The sequence below is a fragment of the Prenolepis imparis genome, unplaced genomic scaffold (genome assembly GCF_030444845.1).
Source record: "Prenolepis imparis isolate NDT839.2.m4 unplaced genomic scaffold, iyPreImpa1.0 SCAF_2, whole genome shotgun sequence".
In the NCBI taxonomy this organism is placed as follows: Eukaryota; Metazoa; Arthropoda; class Insecta; order Hymenoptera; family Formicidae; genus Prenolepis; species Prenolepis imparis.
The window spans coordinates 1490943-1504267 of NW_028141160.1; the positions used below are offsets into that span (position 1 = coordinate 1490943).

At 40.7% G+C, this 13325-nt stretch overlaps 1 protein-coding gene and 1 pseudogene across 1 annotated transcript; one reads left to right on the top strand and one right to left on the bottom strand.

Moving 5' to 3' along the window:
• The first annotated feature begins 2047 nt into the window (after positions 1 to 2047).
• Positions 2048 to 3046, top strand: LOC145948869 (uncharacterized). The gene is made up of 2 exons (XM_083058417.1): positions 2048 to 2371; positions 2486 to 3046. Exons 1-2 carry the CDS (start codon positions 2048 to 2050, stop codon positions 3044 to 3046), a joined length of 885 nt encoding a protein of 294 aa, XP_082914543.1.
• Positions 3047 to 6134: 3088 nt separating this feature from the next.
• The window catches only part of LOC145948870 (ATP-dependent DNA helicase PIF1-like), a 29618-nt pseudogene continuing 22427 nt past the window's right edge, over positions 6135 to 13325 (bottom strand).

Here is a 13325-nt window from a genome sequence, read left to right on the forward strand (position 1 = left end):
AATAGACCGATCTGGCTGAAACTTGGTGTGTGTTCTTCCAAGAGATGCTACTAACTAAAAATAACCCCGATACGCACCAGTGGTGCCATCTCTCTGACTTTGCACGGACTTTTCAAACCACCCTCGTAATTTTGCGAAATCTGAACGCGATCGCAATATTCGCAAGACGGATAACAACGACAACATCGACATCGATAACGCCGGAAGAAACGAGCAACGTTATTTATTGTTATCTACAACGTACGATGGACTTAATTCTTCGCACACTAAGAAGATACACATTGGATGTGGACTGGATCCCGAGTTCCAGGCCACCGACTCAATAGATATTCTCCTCGGCGCGGACGTTCATGCTGCCATTCTTGGTTGCGGCGTGGTCAAAGGGGGACTACGAGAGCCGATCGCTCAATGCACGTCCCTCGGATGGATCCTATCGGGCGCGATGACATCGCCCGAGGTCGATGCCGCTCACAATCATTCGTGTGTCGTAGACGACACCCTGGTGAGTTTGGTCAAGAAATTCTGGGAGCAAGAGGAGGTCCCACGCAGTCCGGCAGTGTGGACGAGAGAAGAGCAAGAATGCGAGGAATCATTCGTGAAGACACATTCGCGCGACGAAGACGGGAGATACGTGGTTCGATTGCCACTAGCCGACGAAACGCCAGACCTAACCGGAACTCGCACCGCCTCAACACGATTGCTCGCGTGCATGGAAGGCCGATTTGCGCGCGACTCTCGACTACGCGACCTCTACCGCGACTTCATGCGCGAATACGAGAGCCTCGGCCACATGTCGCCAACGAACGCATCTCGCGATGCGACGGCCGACGATCGCACATGCTACCTGCCTCACCACGGGGTCTTAAAGAGCGTAGACGGGAAGGACAAGCTGCGCGTGGTCAACGGCTCGTCAACCTTGCCGTCCGGCACCACCCTCAACGATAAGCTGCGCGTGGGACCAAATCTATTACCAGCTTTACCGGACATTTTGACGCGCTGGCGCCGACACAAGCACGCCATGGCCATCGACATCGAGAAGATGTACAGGCAGGTCCTCGTGCATCCTTCAGACCGCGACCTCCAGAGAATTCTATGGCGACACAACAACAAGGAACCTATTCGAGATTACCAACTCAACACGGTCACGTACGGATTGGCGTGCGCACCATTCCTCGCAATTCGCACACTACGCCAACTCGCGACGGACGAAGAGATGTGGTTTCCGCTGGGATCAGCCGTGCTGCACCACGACGTCTACGTTGACGACATATTGACTGAGGAGCTGCTAACCTGGAGGAAGCACGCAAAATTCAGCAACAGTTAATCGAGATTTGCAGGGCGGGCGGGTTCCCGTTGAAAAAATGGTCCGCGACTGACTCGGAACTCCTCAAGGACGTCCCCGCACCAGACAAAATGCGCGCCGACCTCCGAGCATGGGAACCACACGAAAGCCACGCCATGCTCGGACTACGATGGCACCCGAGCGTGGATCAATTCGCGTACGGAAAATTCAGCCACAACCAACGACGAAGAGGGCCGTACTATCCATCACCGCGCAGCTCTTCGATCCCTTGGGCTGGCTGTCGCCAGTGGTCGTGCGAGCAAAAATCTTGATTCAGTCGGTATGGTTGCAAGGTCTCGATTGGGACACTCCGCTGGCAACCAAGGAAGCCGAAATTTGGGCAACGTTCAAGGTGGACCTCTAAAGTCTCGACCGCATTCGAGTACCACGCTGGATCAACCACCAGGCTGAGGACTGCTTAGAACTCCACGGCTTCGCCGACGCTTCGGAACGAGCGTATGCTGCAGTGCTATATTTGCGAGCCGTGAGCCCGACCGGCCAGGCCAAGATCGCATTAATAGCAGCAAAGTCCAGGGTCGCATCGGTGAAGCAAGTGTCTCTTCCAAGGCTGGAGCTCTGCGCCGTCGCTCTGTTGTCAACACTCGCATCGCACCTCCATTCCATCCTCGAGCTACCGATCGCGAGCACTCACATGTGGTCAGATTCCACGGTGACCCTATCGTGGATACAAGGTCATCCGTCACGATGGAAGACTTAAGTGGCCAATCGCGTTGCCGAAATTCAACGCTGCACCATTGTGTGCCCGAGGCACACTGGCATCACACGCCCGGAGAAGAAAACCCGGCCGATTGCGCGTCGCGAGGCCTCTCCCCCAAGGAGCTAGAGGAACACAAGCTGTGGTGGACGGGGCCACCCTGGCTGAGGACGACGTCGGGTCCGTGGCCAGCCGGTCCTGCCTTGGAGGTCGCCGCAGAATTGCCGGAACAACGCGCAAGCAGCCACGCAGCATCACAACCACGTTCGGACGAACCGACCTTGATGACAAGGTACTCGTCGCTACACCGCCTTGTACGCATTTCGGCTTGATGCCAACGATGGCGGCGCCCACGTCACGCCCCAGGCTTCACGCTGTTCGTAGAGGAGCTGCAAGATGCCAAAGAGGCGTGGATTCGTGTCTCTCAGGCGTACGGATATCCACACGAGCTCGCCGCGCTGGCGAGAAGCAGAGAGCTGCCAAGGAAGAGCTCGGTCATCAAGCTGAGCCCCTTCATAGACCACAAGGGCACTCTCAGGATGGGAGAACGATTGAGGAACGCTCCGCTCTCATTTGACGAGAAGCATCCCGCCATTCTGCCGAGCGAGTCCTATCTAACAAGGCTCATCATCGAGGCAAGCCATCGACGGACACTGCATGGAGGCACGCAGTTAACTCTAGGATTAATACGCCAACGCTTCTGGGTTCCACGCGGAAGGACGCGCGTCAAGGAAGTCATCCACCGCTACGTCACGTGCCTTCGATGGCGGGCGGCGGCAACGCAACCTGTGATGGGCGACCTCCCATGGCCACGGGTGACGCCATCGAGACCCTTTCAACACACGGGCGTCGACTACGCCTGCCCGGTCTTCCTGAGAACCACCAAAGGTCGAGGCAACCAAGGAAGCCGAAATTTGGGCAACGTTCAAGGTGGACCTCTAAAGTCTCGACCGCATTCGAGTACCACGCTGGATCAACCACCAGGCTGAGGACTGCTTAGGCCACAAGAGCATCAAGGCGTTCATCGCCGTTTTCGTCTGCATAAGCACCAAGGCTGTGCACTTAGACGTGGCGTCAGACTATACTGCAGAGGCCTTTCTCGCAGCCTTGCGTCGATTCACCTCCCGCAGGGGGCTGTGCGAGACCATACACAGCGACTGCGGCACAAATTTTGTAGGCGCTGATCGACAACTGCGACATCTCTTCACCGCCAGCAGCAAGGAGGGACGCCGCATCGCCGATGAGCTGGCACGAGACCGGATTCAATGGCGATTCAACCCTCCGGCAGCCCCCCACTTCGGAGGATTGTGAGAGGCGGCGGTCAAGGCGCTCAAACAACATCTCCGTCGGGTAATCGGCAATGCCGCCCTAACATTTGAGGAGATGTGCACGCTCCTCGCGCAGGTGGAGGCATGCCTCAACTCACGACCGCTCGAGGCGTTGTCCGAGGATCCGGATGACATCGCTGCCCTGACGCCGGGGCATTTTTTGGTAGGAACCGCGCTAAACAACGTACCGGAGCCCTCGCTGCTTGCGACTCCGGAAAACCGCCTTACGCGATGGCAGATGGTGCAACGGATGCACCAGTACTTCTGGGACCGGTGGTCGCGAGAATATCTACATTCGCTGAACCATCGCCCGAAGTGGTGGAAATCCGACACCGCTGTCGGGGTCGGTCGGCTGTGAATCCTTCGAAACGAGACGACTCATCCAACGAAATGGCCGTTGGCGCGCATCGTGGACTCACATCCCGGTGCGGATGGTCATGTGCGCGTTGTGACCGTGCGAACCGCGTCGTCGATGTTAAAACGACTCGTAAACCGCCTCATCCTCCTGCCGGTGGAAAGCGATCTCGAGATCGACAAGCCAACGGTTACCAACGCGTAACGCAATCAATGTTGCATCTGGGCGAGATCAATTGATTCGTTCTTTCCTTGTGATTGTTCCCCTTTCGTCAATATTGGCATTTAAAAAAAAAAATATTTAGTAAAAGTCGTTCGGCAAACCGCTCCGAACGAAGCGGGCGGAATGTTCAGAGCATGATCCTCTGTGCATTTGCAAAGTCGCTATCAATGTAAAAAGGATAAATAAGTCGAAACATTAATATTAAATCAGGAATACATTTTCTGCATAATAATAAAACCATAAAGCGTCTTATAATGTTTTCTCATATTATTCATCCGACATTATCGAAGATAGAGTGACAGTTCGACTCGAGAGCGACAGACCTTTGTAAACACAACGCGCACGGATTCAAGATCCCGAGGCAACGACCGCCGACCGCGTTTTTGTGTGTTTTCGCGATCAGCTGACGGTTAAAGGTATCAACGCAAAGTCGAGAAAACACAGCCGCCACGCACACGCGAGAAAAGGTCGAAAAACAATTAACAAGGAGAGCTCGGTCGATTTTGAAGATCAGATCGTTTCTGGCTCGCTAACGAAAAAGGTCGCGGTTATTCACTCATAATTAGTGATTATTACTCTGTCGCTTGCAGAACGCGCTATTGTTCTCGAACTGTCGATCGCCTCTATTTGAAGTCGCTCGCTTCGACTCCGCGTCGCCATTCCGTCGGCACGGAACATTGTATCGATTTCGTATTGATGAGAATAAATTGTTTGTTTTTCTATTGTTAAAATAAGATTCGTCTCTTTTGTGCTGTGCTCCCGCCTTGCCTTCACGCTCACGTTCAATTCGCGCAAAACGAAACAGTTTAGGTTGATTTTATACAAACAGAAGAGAATACGAGATAAATGCATAATACTTAAACATAATACATAAGACAGATATTTTACGTTTAACGAATTTTGACAATGTTTTTTTACAATAATTTAAAAACACTGTTTTTGTATAACACTTTTCACATGACACGTGAACTTGGCGCTCTTTTTTTTACCTTTTTTTAAAAAAAGGTTTTTTTTTGGTTATATCAGTCCTTTTTGTAGTATATATTTATTCAAACATCTTAAAATAAAAAAGCAAAGAACTCGCCACCCCCGTTATATTTCATCAAAATACGACGGTCCTCTTTGCTTATAGTAAATATAATACTACAGATCTTTCAAATTTCTTTGCTTATTCTTTCGTAAGAATAACGAATAATTACAAACCAATATGTCAGAAATATACATTTATTATTACATTTATTATTATTATATGAAGCTTTATTCATGAAATTGTTGCTAATTTATTGATGAGACATTTCTTTATATAGGATTGATCGAAATGAAATTATTAAATGATTAAGTATTAATTATAAATTTGATATTACAAAAATATATTTTTAATGAAAAATTTTATATATAACTGCTTCTTTATTTTATAATATCTAATATATATTATTTATTAGCCATCTTTTGTAAAAATATTATATAAACATCCTTAGCACCTCTAGGCCATTGTTTTTTTTAACTTGCGCATCATCAACTTCGATCCAAATTTTACATATTACTCCGTCTCTACACATATTTATATAATGACCTTTATCAATACATGAACCATGATGAAATATAGCATTCATCGTCTTATATGATTGTCCAGCTATTAATACTTTAGTTGTTGGAACAGCACATAAGTTTAATTTGTGTTCTGCTTTCATTAATTTATCATTTTGTAAAAATACTATTAAATGAATAACAACTATTTCTCTTGCAAATGTTATTTTATTTTTAATTATATCATTTCGAGTACAATGTTCACATGATTCATTGTGTAATAATTCATTCCAGTGTGAAAACGGTAACATTTAATAAATCATTAAGATTATAACTTTTCTTTTTTAAATTATTAATAGGAATTGAAATAGTAACCCATACAGCAAAATGTTAACAAAAAGAACTCTTAATGTTCTCTCATTCAAGATTTGGACATCCAAAAATTTCTTTAAAAAGATAACTTAATGAGATCAGAAAGAGCTCTTATGCGCCATATTTAGAGAAAAAAAAGACTTCTTCCGATAGTCATCAAACAGATAACTTTTTTGAGATATCTTATATTAGATATCAAAAAGATATCTAAAATTAGATGTCAAAATGATATCTAAAATTAGATGTCAAAAAGATATCTAAAATTGGATATCTTTAGGAGTTCACGTTTATGATGTTAATAAGACATCTATGCGAAAACATTCAAAACACTAAAAAAACGCAGTCTTTGGTGAGATATTTAAGTAAGCTCCTCAAAGAAAGTTTTTGACAATGAAGGACAGAGATCTTTATTCATATTGTCATTCATATATCCTTCCCTTTGGAAAGCTTGCTAAATATCTCACCACAAGCTTCGTGTTTTTTGGTGTTCCCAATTGTCACCTGCTTACATAAAATTATTATTAAATGGCTTTTTAAAAGTGACACTGAAATTTGTTTAATGGCCATATTAAATGATAACTCTACGCGTTAGAATTAAATTTAATCGATTTTTACAGATTATTAGTATTTAAAACAAGCCATTTTATATTATAGATATATATATTAAACATTTCAGTATCATTTTTCAATGGCTATTACTTAATATTAATAAAATAAATCACTGGATTATTTATTATATTATTATTTATTATATTATTTTAATATTTTTTAATATAAACAATATTAAAATATTAACAATATATTATATAATGTTCATATAATAATCTTTAAAAAAAACACTAATAATTATTTAAAGAAAAATAAAATATTTTTGTTTTAACAGAACTGAAACGTGTTTAAAGTGAAAATCAAGTAATAATCATTTAAAAAAAAACATTTTTGTTTTTACATAACTATAAAATGTATTTAAAGTAAAATATATTAACGAAAAATTATTTTAATTGTTATTTTTATTTTTTTTTTGTTCCTTCTTTAGGAAGACGATCGCCAGCATGTTGTAACCATGATTTAATAACGGCTTGTATTTTATCAATCGTAGAATCAGTTCGACAATTAATTATGGATTCTGAAATAAGAAAATAATTAAATTATAAGTACAACATATATTTAAGAATATACTATAAAGCACTCAATTATCATATTCTGAACCTTTCCAATTTTTAAAATTTATATTAATAAACATTTAAATAGAAATTTTGTATACAACAGCAATGCTAGTATTTATTAAAAATTGTAAGAAAAAATTCTATTGTCAAATCATATTGTAGTATTGTCATATTGGCATCATAATTGAATATTATGATATATAATAGATAGTAAAAGAACATGCTTAAAGTTAATAAGTTTCCTTATTGACTGATTTAATATTGAATATTCTTACGTTCTAAAAATTTATTTGTCGATATAAACAATTATTTAAAGTGATGTATAGTAAAAATTAAACTTTATATACAGTAAACTATTATCAATGTATATAAAAAAAGGAAATTTAAAATAGTATTATTAATGATCATTGAAATAGTATAGAACAAATATGTTAATCAAAAATAAGACATTTTGTTTTCATTAAAAATTAATAAGGTATAAATATTCAAGCGATTTGTCTTAAAACATATACTCTTTAAAGGAAAATGATAAATAAATAGTACAAAAAAAAGATAGATACCAATTATCAAATCTATAAACTTCATTTCTTTTACGCTTATCGTATTCTTTTGTCCTGTCCATGACATTTTATAAGCCATTTGATCAATCAAGGTTGCAGTTAAAGCATTTCGTATATGCTTTTCAAACGTTGTACCACCAATGTTTTTAATAATTTTTTTCTGTAAAATGCAACAATATTTAACTTTGGTTAAAAATATGTGATAACATTTTTGATGCAAAAAATTAATTAGAAATAAATAAATTAAGAAGACATAGTTTAATTAGAGTTTACACACTAAAATGTTAAATAAATGTTGAAATATAATATAAAAAAACTTACATATTGTGAACGAGCTACAGCATCTTCCTTCAGCAATATTTCAATATCGTTTAATTCCTTTTCTGTCGTAATAGGCAAGTTTAAGGTCAGATTATTCGTATCATTGCGAGGCCCTTCACTCATATCCAATACAAGCAGATAAATAGAATTTATTGCTTTTCTAATTGCTTGCATATTTGTACGACATGGTGCTATAAAAAAAATCAGATATAATCGAACAATTTAATTAATAAACAGACAAAAATTTGTAATTGTATTTACTGCAACATAAGTCATGATGTTCATGTGTACGTTGTTCGTTTCGTCTTTCAACATTGTTTTGTAGATGAGCAGAATTTTTATCGAGCTTAATATCTGAAATTTGTTTTGATATATTAACTATAAAGGTACGACAATTCTATCAAAATAACAGAATAATTTATAAGTCATATATGTAATTCACATTATATCATTTAACATTTATTAAATGTATAAAGCTTACTGGTTTCAACGACACTACGAATAATTGCGGTTTATCTTTTAAGTATAATATAGATAATTAGTAAATGAAAAATGATTAATTGTACTTACTTGTAAATATTTCACCTTAAAATTGATTAATAATTGCAACAATTATTTCCATGCACGTACACACGTTAATTGTATTATTTTTTAAGGTTATCTACACTACTGCAGTGCGCATGCGCATTTATATTACAAATTTATCACTTTCAAGATGACATTTTGATGTCAATATGAAAAGATTTAATATACTTTCTACAAAAGATATCTTTTAGATATCTTATGTAAGAAACTTCTCAAACAAGATATCTTTTAGATCTCTTGATATGGACATCTTAATATATTTATCTGATAGATATTTCTTTTTTCATTACTCAAAAAGTTACCTTTAAAAAGATATCTTAAAGAGATCTTTCTGACATATATGCTGTTTGGGAATATTCTTATCAACTGTAATTTTAGTATTACCACAAGTTTTGCATCGTTTAGTAGAAGTAACTTGATGTTCAATCAAATTTCTTATACAATTATATTTTTTGCAAAGAGTCGTAAGAAAATGGGATGCATTTTGTTCCGAGGTGTTCAAAAAATATTCTCCTAAACATTGCCGTATTGAATATGTATTTAAATTAGATATTCCATATTCATATCGATGCATTAATATACGTAAAATATCTGATTTATCGCAATTAAATAACTGTTGCCTAATAACATTTCAATGTAATTGTTTGAATCAAAGTCCGGTGAAAATTCTAGTGTTTGGAATGAGGCGGAAATATGTACAGAAACCACAAAATTAAAGGCGATGTTTCACTCCAAAAAAATATAAGTCTACTTTATTATAACTATAATGTAAGGCAAAAATTAATACAGGCCTTCTGCCAATTTACCACAAAACAATAATGTAAGAAAAGAAACTAAAAGTAAAATGTCTTTGGTCAAAATAAAGAGAGAAACGTATTTTGAGCAGTCCGAGGGATATTGAGACACGTGTCTACCAACGGGACCGGTAATGGCCGCACAGAGTATCACGCCGCACTTGAGTTGTCCATGAGATTCACTTAGGAATGTCCGTGGTCGTAATGAGAGAGCCGATAACTGTTCCTTGAAGATAGAGAGAGTCCGAGAGTAGCACTGATCCGTTGTAGAGTTCCTGATATTCACCTTTTGATCCGTTTCACTTTCTTGTTCACACGTGTGTAGCTGCGAGAGAACCGCTCGTTGTTGCCGGAAACGAAGTACTGTCCGATGATAGCGAGATCCTTTTCGAGGCGACATGTGCGCACGATGATTGATGTGTTGCTCCTTGATTGGCCTAGTTACCTCCCCTGAGGTAACTCCCCCTATCTCCCTAGATAGCCCGTGATTTGTGGGTCACGGCCGTGGGAAAGAGGGAGAGAGAATGCGTAAGAAGTCAGTAGCGTTCAGAAAGAGAGAGAATGAGAGAGTGAGTGATAGCGGGTGTAGAAATTTTTCCAACAGTATTTCGTCGAACTGTTGATCTGAACTTGATTTTTGAACAGAAGTAATTATTTTTGGCAATGCCCATAAAACATCTTTTACTTTGCGATAACGTTCTTTTGACATGGTAATCATTTCTGTGTTTGGATTGTGTATCTGTTTTAAACGATTATAGTAGTAATACTATGCCGATTCTAACCCATGGGGCAATGAGGGGGGGTGAGGGGCGAGGGGAACCCAAGGCGCGGGGAATGACGTCACGCGGGGAGGGGGGATGACGTCACGCGGGGAGGGGGAAGCGTCCGCGATTTTGGTGCCTGGTCCGCGAGGGGTCCGCGGGGAGGGGGAGGCGTCCGCGAGGTTAGGGTCCGCGAGGGGGTCGCGGGGAGGGGGAAGCGTCCGCGAGGTTAGGGTCCGCGAGGGGTCCGCGGGGAGGGGGAGGCGTCCGCGAGGTTAGGATCCGCGAGGGGTCCGCGGGGAGGGGAGCGTCCGCGATTTAGGTGACGGGTCCGCGAGGGGTCCGCGGGGAGGGGGAGGCGTCCGCGAAAGACCGCATGAAGCTTTGTTGGTGAGGGGTCTGCGGGGAGAGGGGAATCCGCGAAAGACCGCATGAAACTTTTTGGGTAAGGGGTCCGCGGGGAGAGAGGAATGTGAAGGATAGCGCGAGGTGCACGCGAGAGAGAGAGATGTCGCGAGAGAGACGTTCGCGAAAGAGAGATAGCGGTAGCGAGATGATGCGGCGATTGAGAGCGCGAGGTGTTGCAGCGAGGCGTATATGCAAGAGCGAGAGAGATAGCGCGAGATGACGAGAGGTAGCGAGATGACGCGAAGGAGAGCGCAAGAGCTGATGCAGCGAAGGAGAGCGCGAGGTGCACGCGAGAGAAATATCACAAGAGCGAGAGAGAGATGTTGCGAGACGATGCGGCGATGGAGAGCGCGAGAGCTGATGCAGCGAAGGAGAGCGCGAGAGGCGGACGCGAGAGAGAATTTTTTAAATATTTTTTTTATATTCTTTTTTAAATTAATATTTTTAGGATGAGGAAGGGGAGAGGACCTATTCTAAAATAAACTATATATTTTTAATATTTAAAATAATTTTTATTATATAACAATGTGTGTGTATGTGTATATTTTACAAAATGTTTGTGTGTGTGTGTGTGAATTTAAAATTTAAAATTTAAAATATAATAATATATAAAATATAAAATATAAAATATAATATAAAATATAATATAAAATATAAAATATAATATAAAATATAATATAATCATAAAATCTAAAATATAATATAATAATATAAAATATAATATTTACGACAGCAACACATGGTTGAGCAATGCCTGTCTGAACGAGAGTGTCTGGATATGTTGAGGCTGCCAAATGTTTGATGCTGCGCGCAGCGGAGGCGACGGCTGGGCGGGGACTCCTGCATAACAGAAATTTGTTATTAATTAATTTAATAATTTATAATTAAAAAGAAATACTTACTAGTTCCAATTTTCCACCACAGATTCTGGTGGATATGGCTCTAGGCCAAACAGTTCCCGAAGAGCATACATGTTCTCCCATAGCCAACTGTTATTGGCATCCATTTCCCGCGCCTCTGCAGTTTCGCACCACATTTCTGCAAACATTTGTCGATGTTCTCACCTTAGCATTCTCACCCATTCTCGTTCAGTTAAACCTTGCTCCACCACGTGTTGCGGCCGTAAATTTTGCACAATGTTATAGATCATCTGAAAAATATGAATATTTAATATATATCTAAACATATTGCAACATTCTGTACAATAGTTTTAAATAAATTGTACAACTTACTATTTCGGGGAGCGTACGGCGCAGAAAACCTCCAGTCATTTTTTTTGTTTTTTTTCACTCTTTTTTAAGATACTAACGTGTCAAACGCTAAAAACTTTATGACGAACATCGCGGAGACAGACCCGCTCACGTTAAAAAGAGTAGGGGATGTATAACATAATAGCTTGAACGCTTACTCGGCACATGAGATAAGAAAACAGATGGTCCGAGACAAAGATTCCATGATGAGAATAAGCATATGAATAATATTTAAAATTGAAACCACCTTCGAACGTCAATAGAACCACATTCGAACCACAATCGAACCTCGATCGAACCACGTTCAAACATCAATCAAACACCTTCGAACCACTTTCGAACCACATTCGTACCTCGATCAACCACGTTCGAACATCGATTGAACGTCAATCAACCACCTTCGAACCACTTTCGAACCACGTTCGAACATCGATCGAACGTCAATCAACCACTTTCGAACCACTTTCGTACCTCAATCAACCACGTTCGAATATCGATCGAACATCAATCAACCACTTTCATACCTCAATCAACCACTTTCGAACCACCTTCGAACCTCGATCAAACATCAATCAACCTCGATCGAACCACCTTCGAACCTCGATCAAACATCAATCAACCTCGATCGAACATCAATCGAACCACGTACATACATCGATCAACCACCTTCGAACCACTTTCGAACCATGTTCGTACCTCGATCGAACATCAATCAACCACATTCAAACCTCAATCGACTACATTTAAAAAATTATAACATAAGAATTCTGTCACATGCTGAAATTAATACGAGCACGTGTAGACATATAATACTTGTATGCGTATGAGGAAAATGAGCGAACAAAGATAATATTATTTCAATATTAATTTATTCAAAAAAAGGGTGTGGCGAATCATTGTGATGATTTGACCACCAATTAAATATTTTAAATACATTTTCTAAAGCACAATTTTTTACATGTTTATCGCAACGTAGGCTATAGGTAGTATCTAAGTTGTTTAATGCAGGAATATCTTCATAGTTTGCATCCAAGGTCTCAATAATGAAACCGTTTCTCGCATCGTCCATTATATTGGTCAACCATTCTCGCTTTTCATGGCCTTTTACGTACACAAGAGAGGATGTCTCTTCTTCTTCTTGTATCATACCAGCGATAGCTGTTGTAATCAAACGCTGAGCCATGCAGTATGGAACGCTTCCATCTTCCCATTGCAATCCATGATGATTTCGAGTCAACCATGAAGCTTGACGTCTCTCCGATTTTATGAGCACACCCCATGGTACGGGGCATGCGAAAAAATAATGTGAAACAATGAATCCTCTTCTCAGAATCGCCGCTTCCTTCACAATAAACTGTTTATTGAGAATAAATCCTTGCAGATCCACAAACGTCGGTACAACCATTTTGTTGCAAGAATGTTGGACGACTGATGTAGATTGTTAAAAATCTCAATCATTTATATTACATCGGAGGAGGGGATAATTGCTGATTATGTAATTTTACGAACTACGTTGGACAAAGGACAATATTCGACAACACGATCATGCAAGATGAGACAATATGCTGTAGTATTTGCCGGTACATCTTCCTTACATTCAAACTCTATTCTCACGTCCA

Coding starts and splice junctions, on each gene's coding strand:
- LOC145948869 (XM_083058417.1), top strand. CDS start 2,048: ATGGAAGACTTAAGTGGCCAATCGCGTTGCCGAAATTCAACGCTGCAC. Junction 2,372..2,485: donor ACTCGTCGCTACACCGCCTT/GTACGCATTTCG, acceptor CGTGTCTCTCAG/GCGTACGGATATCCACACGA.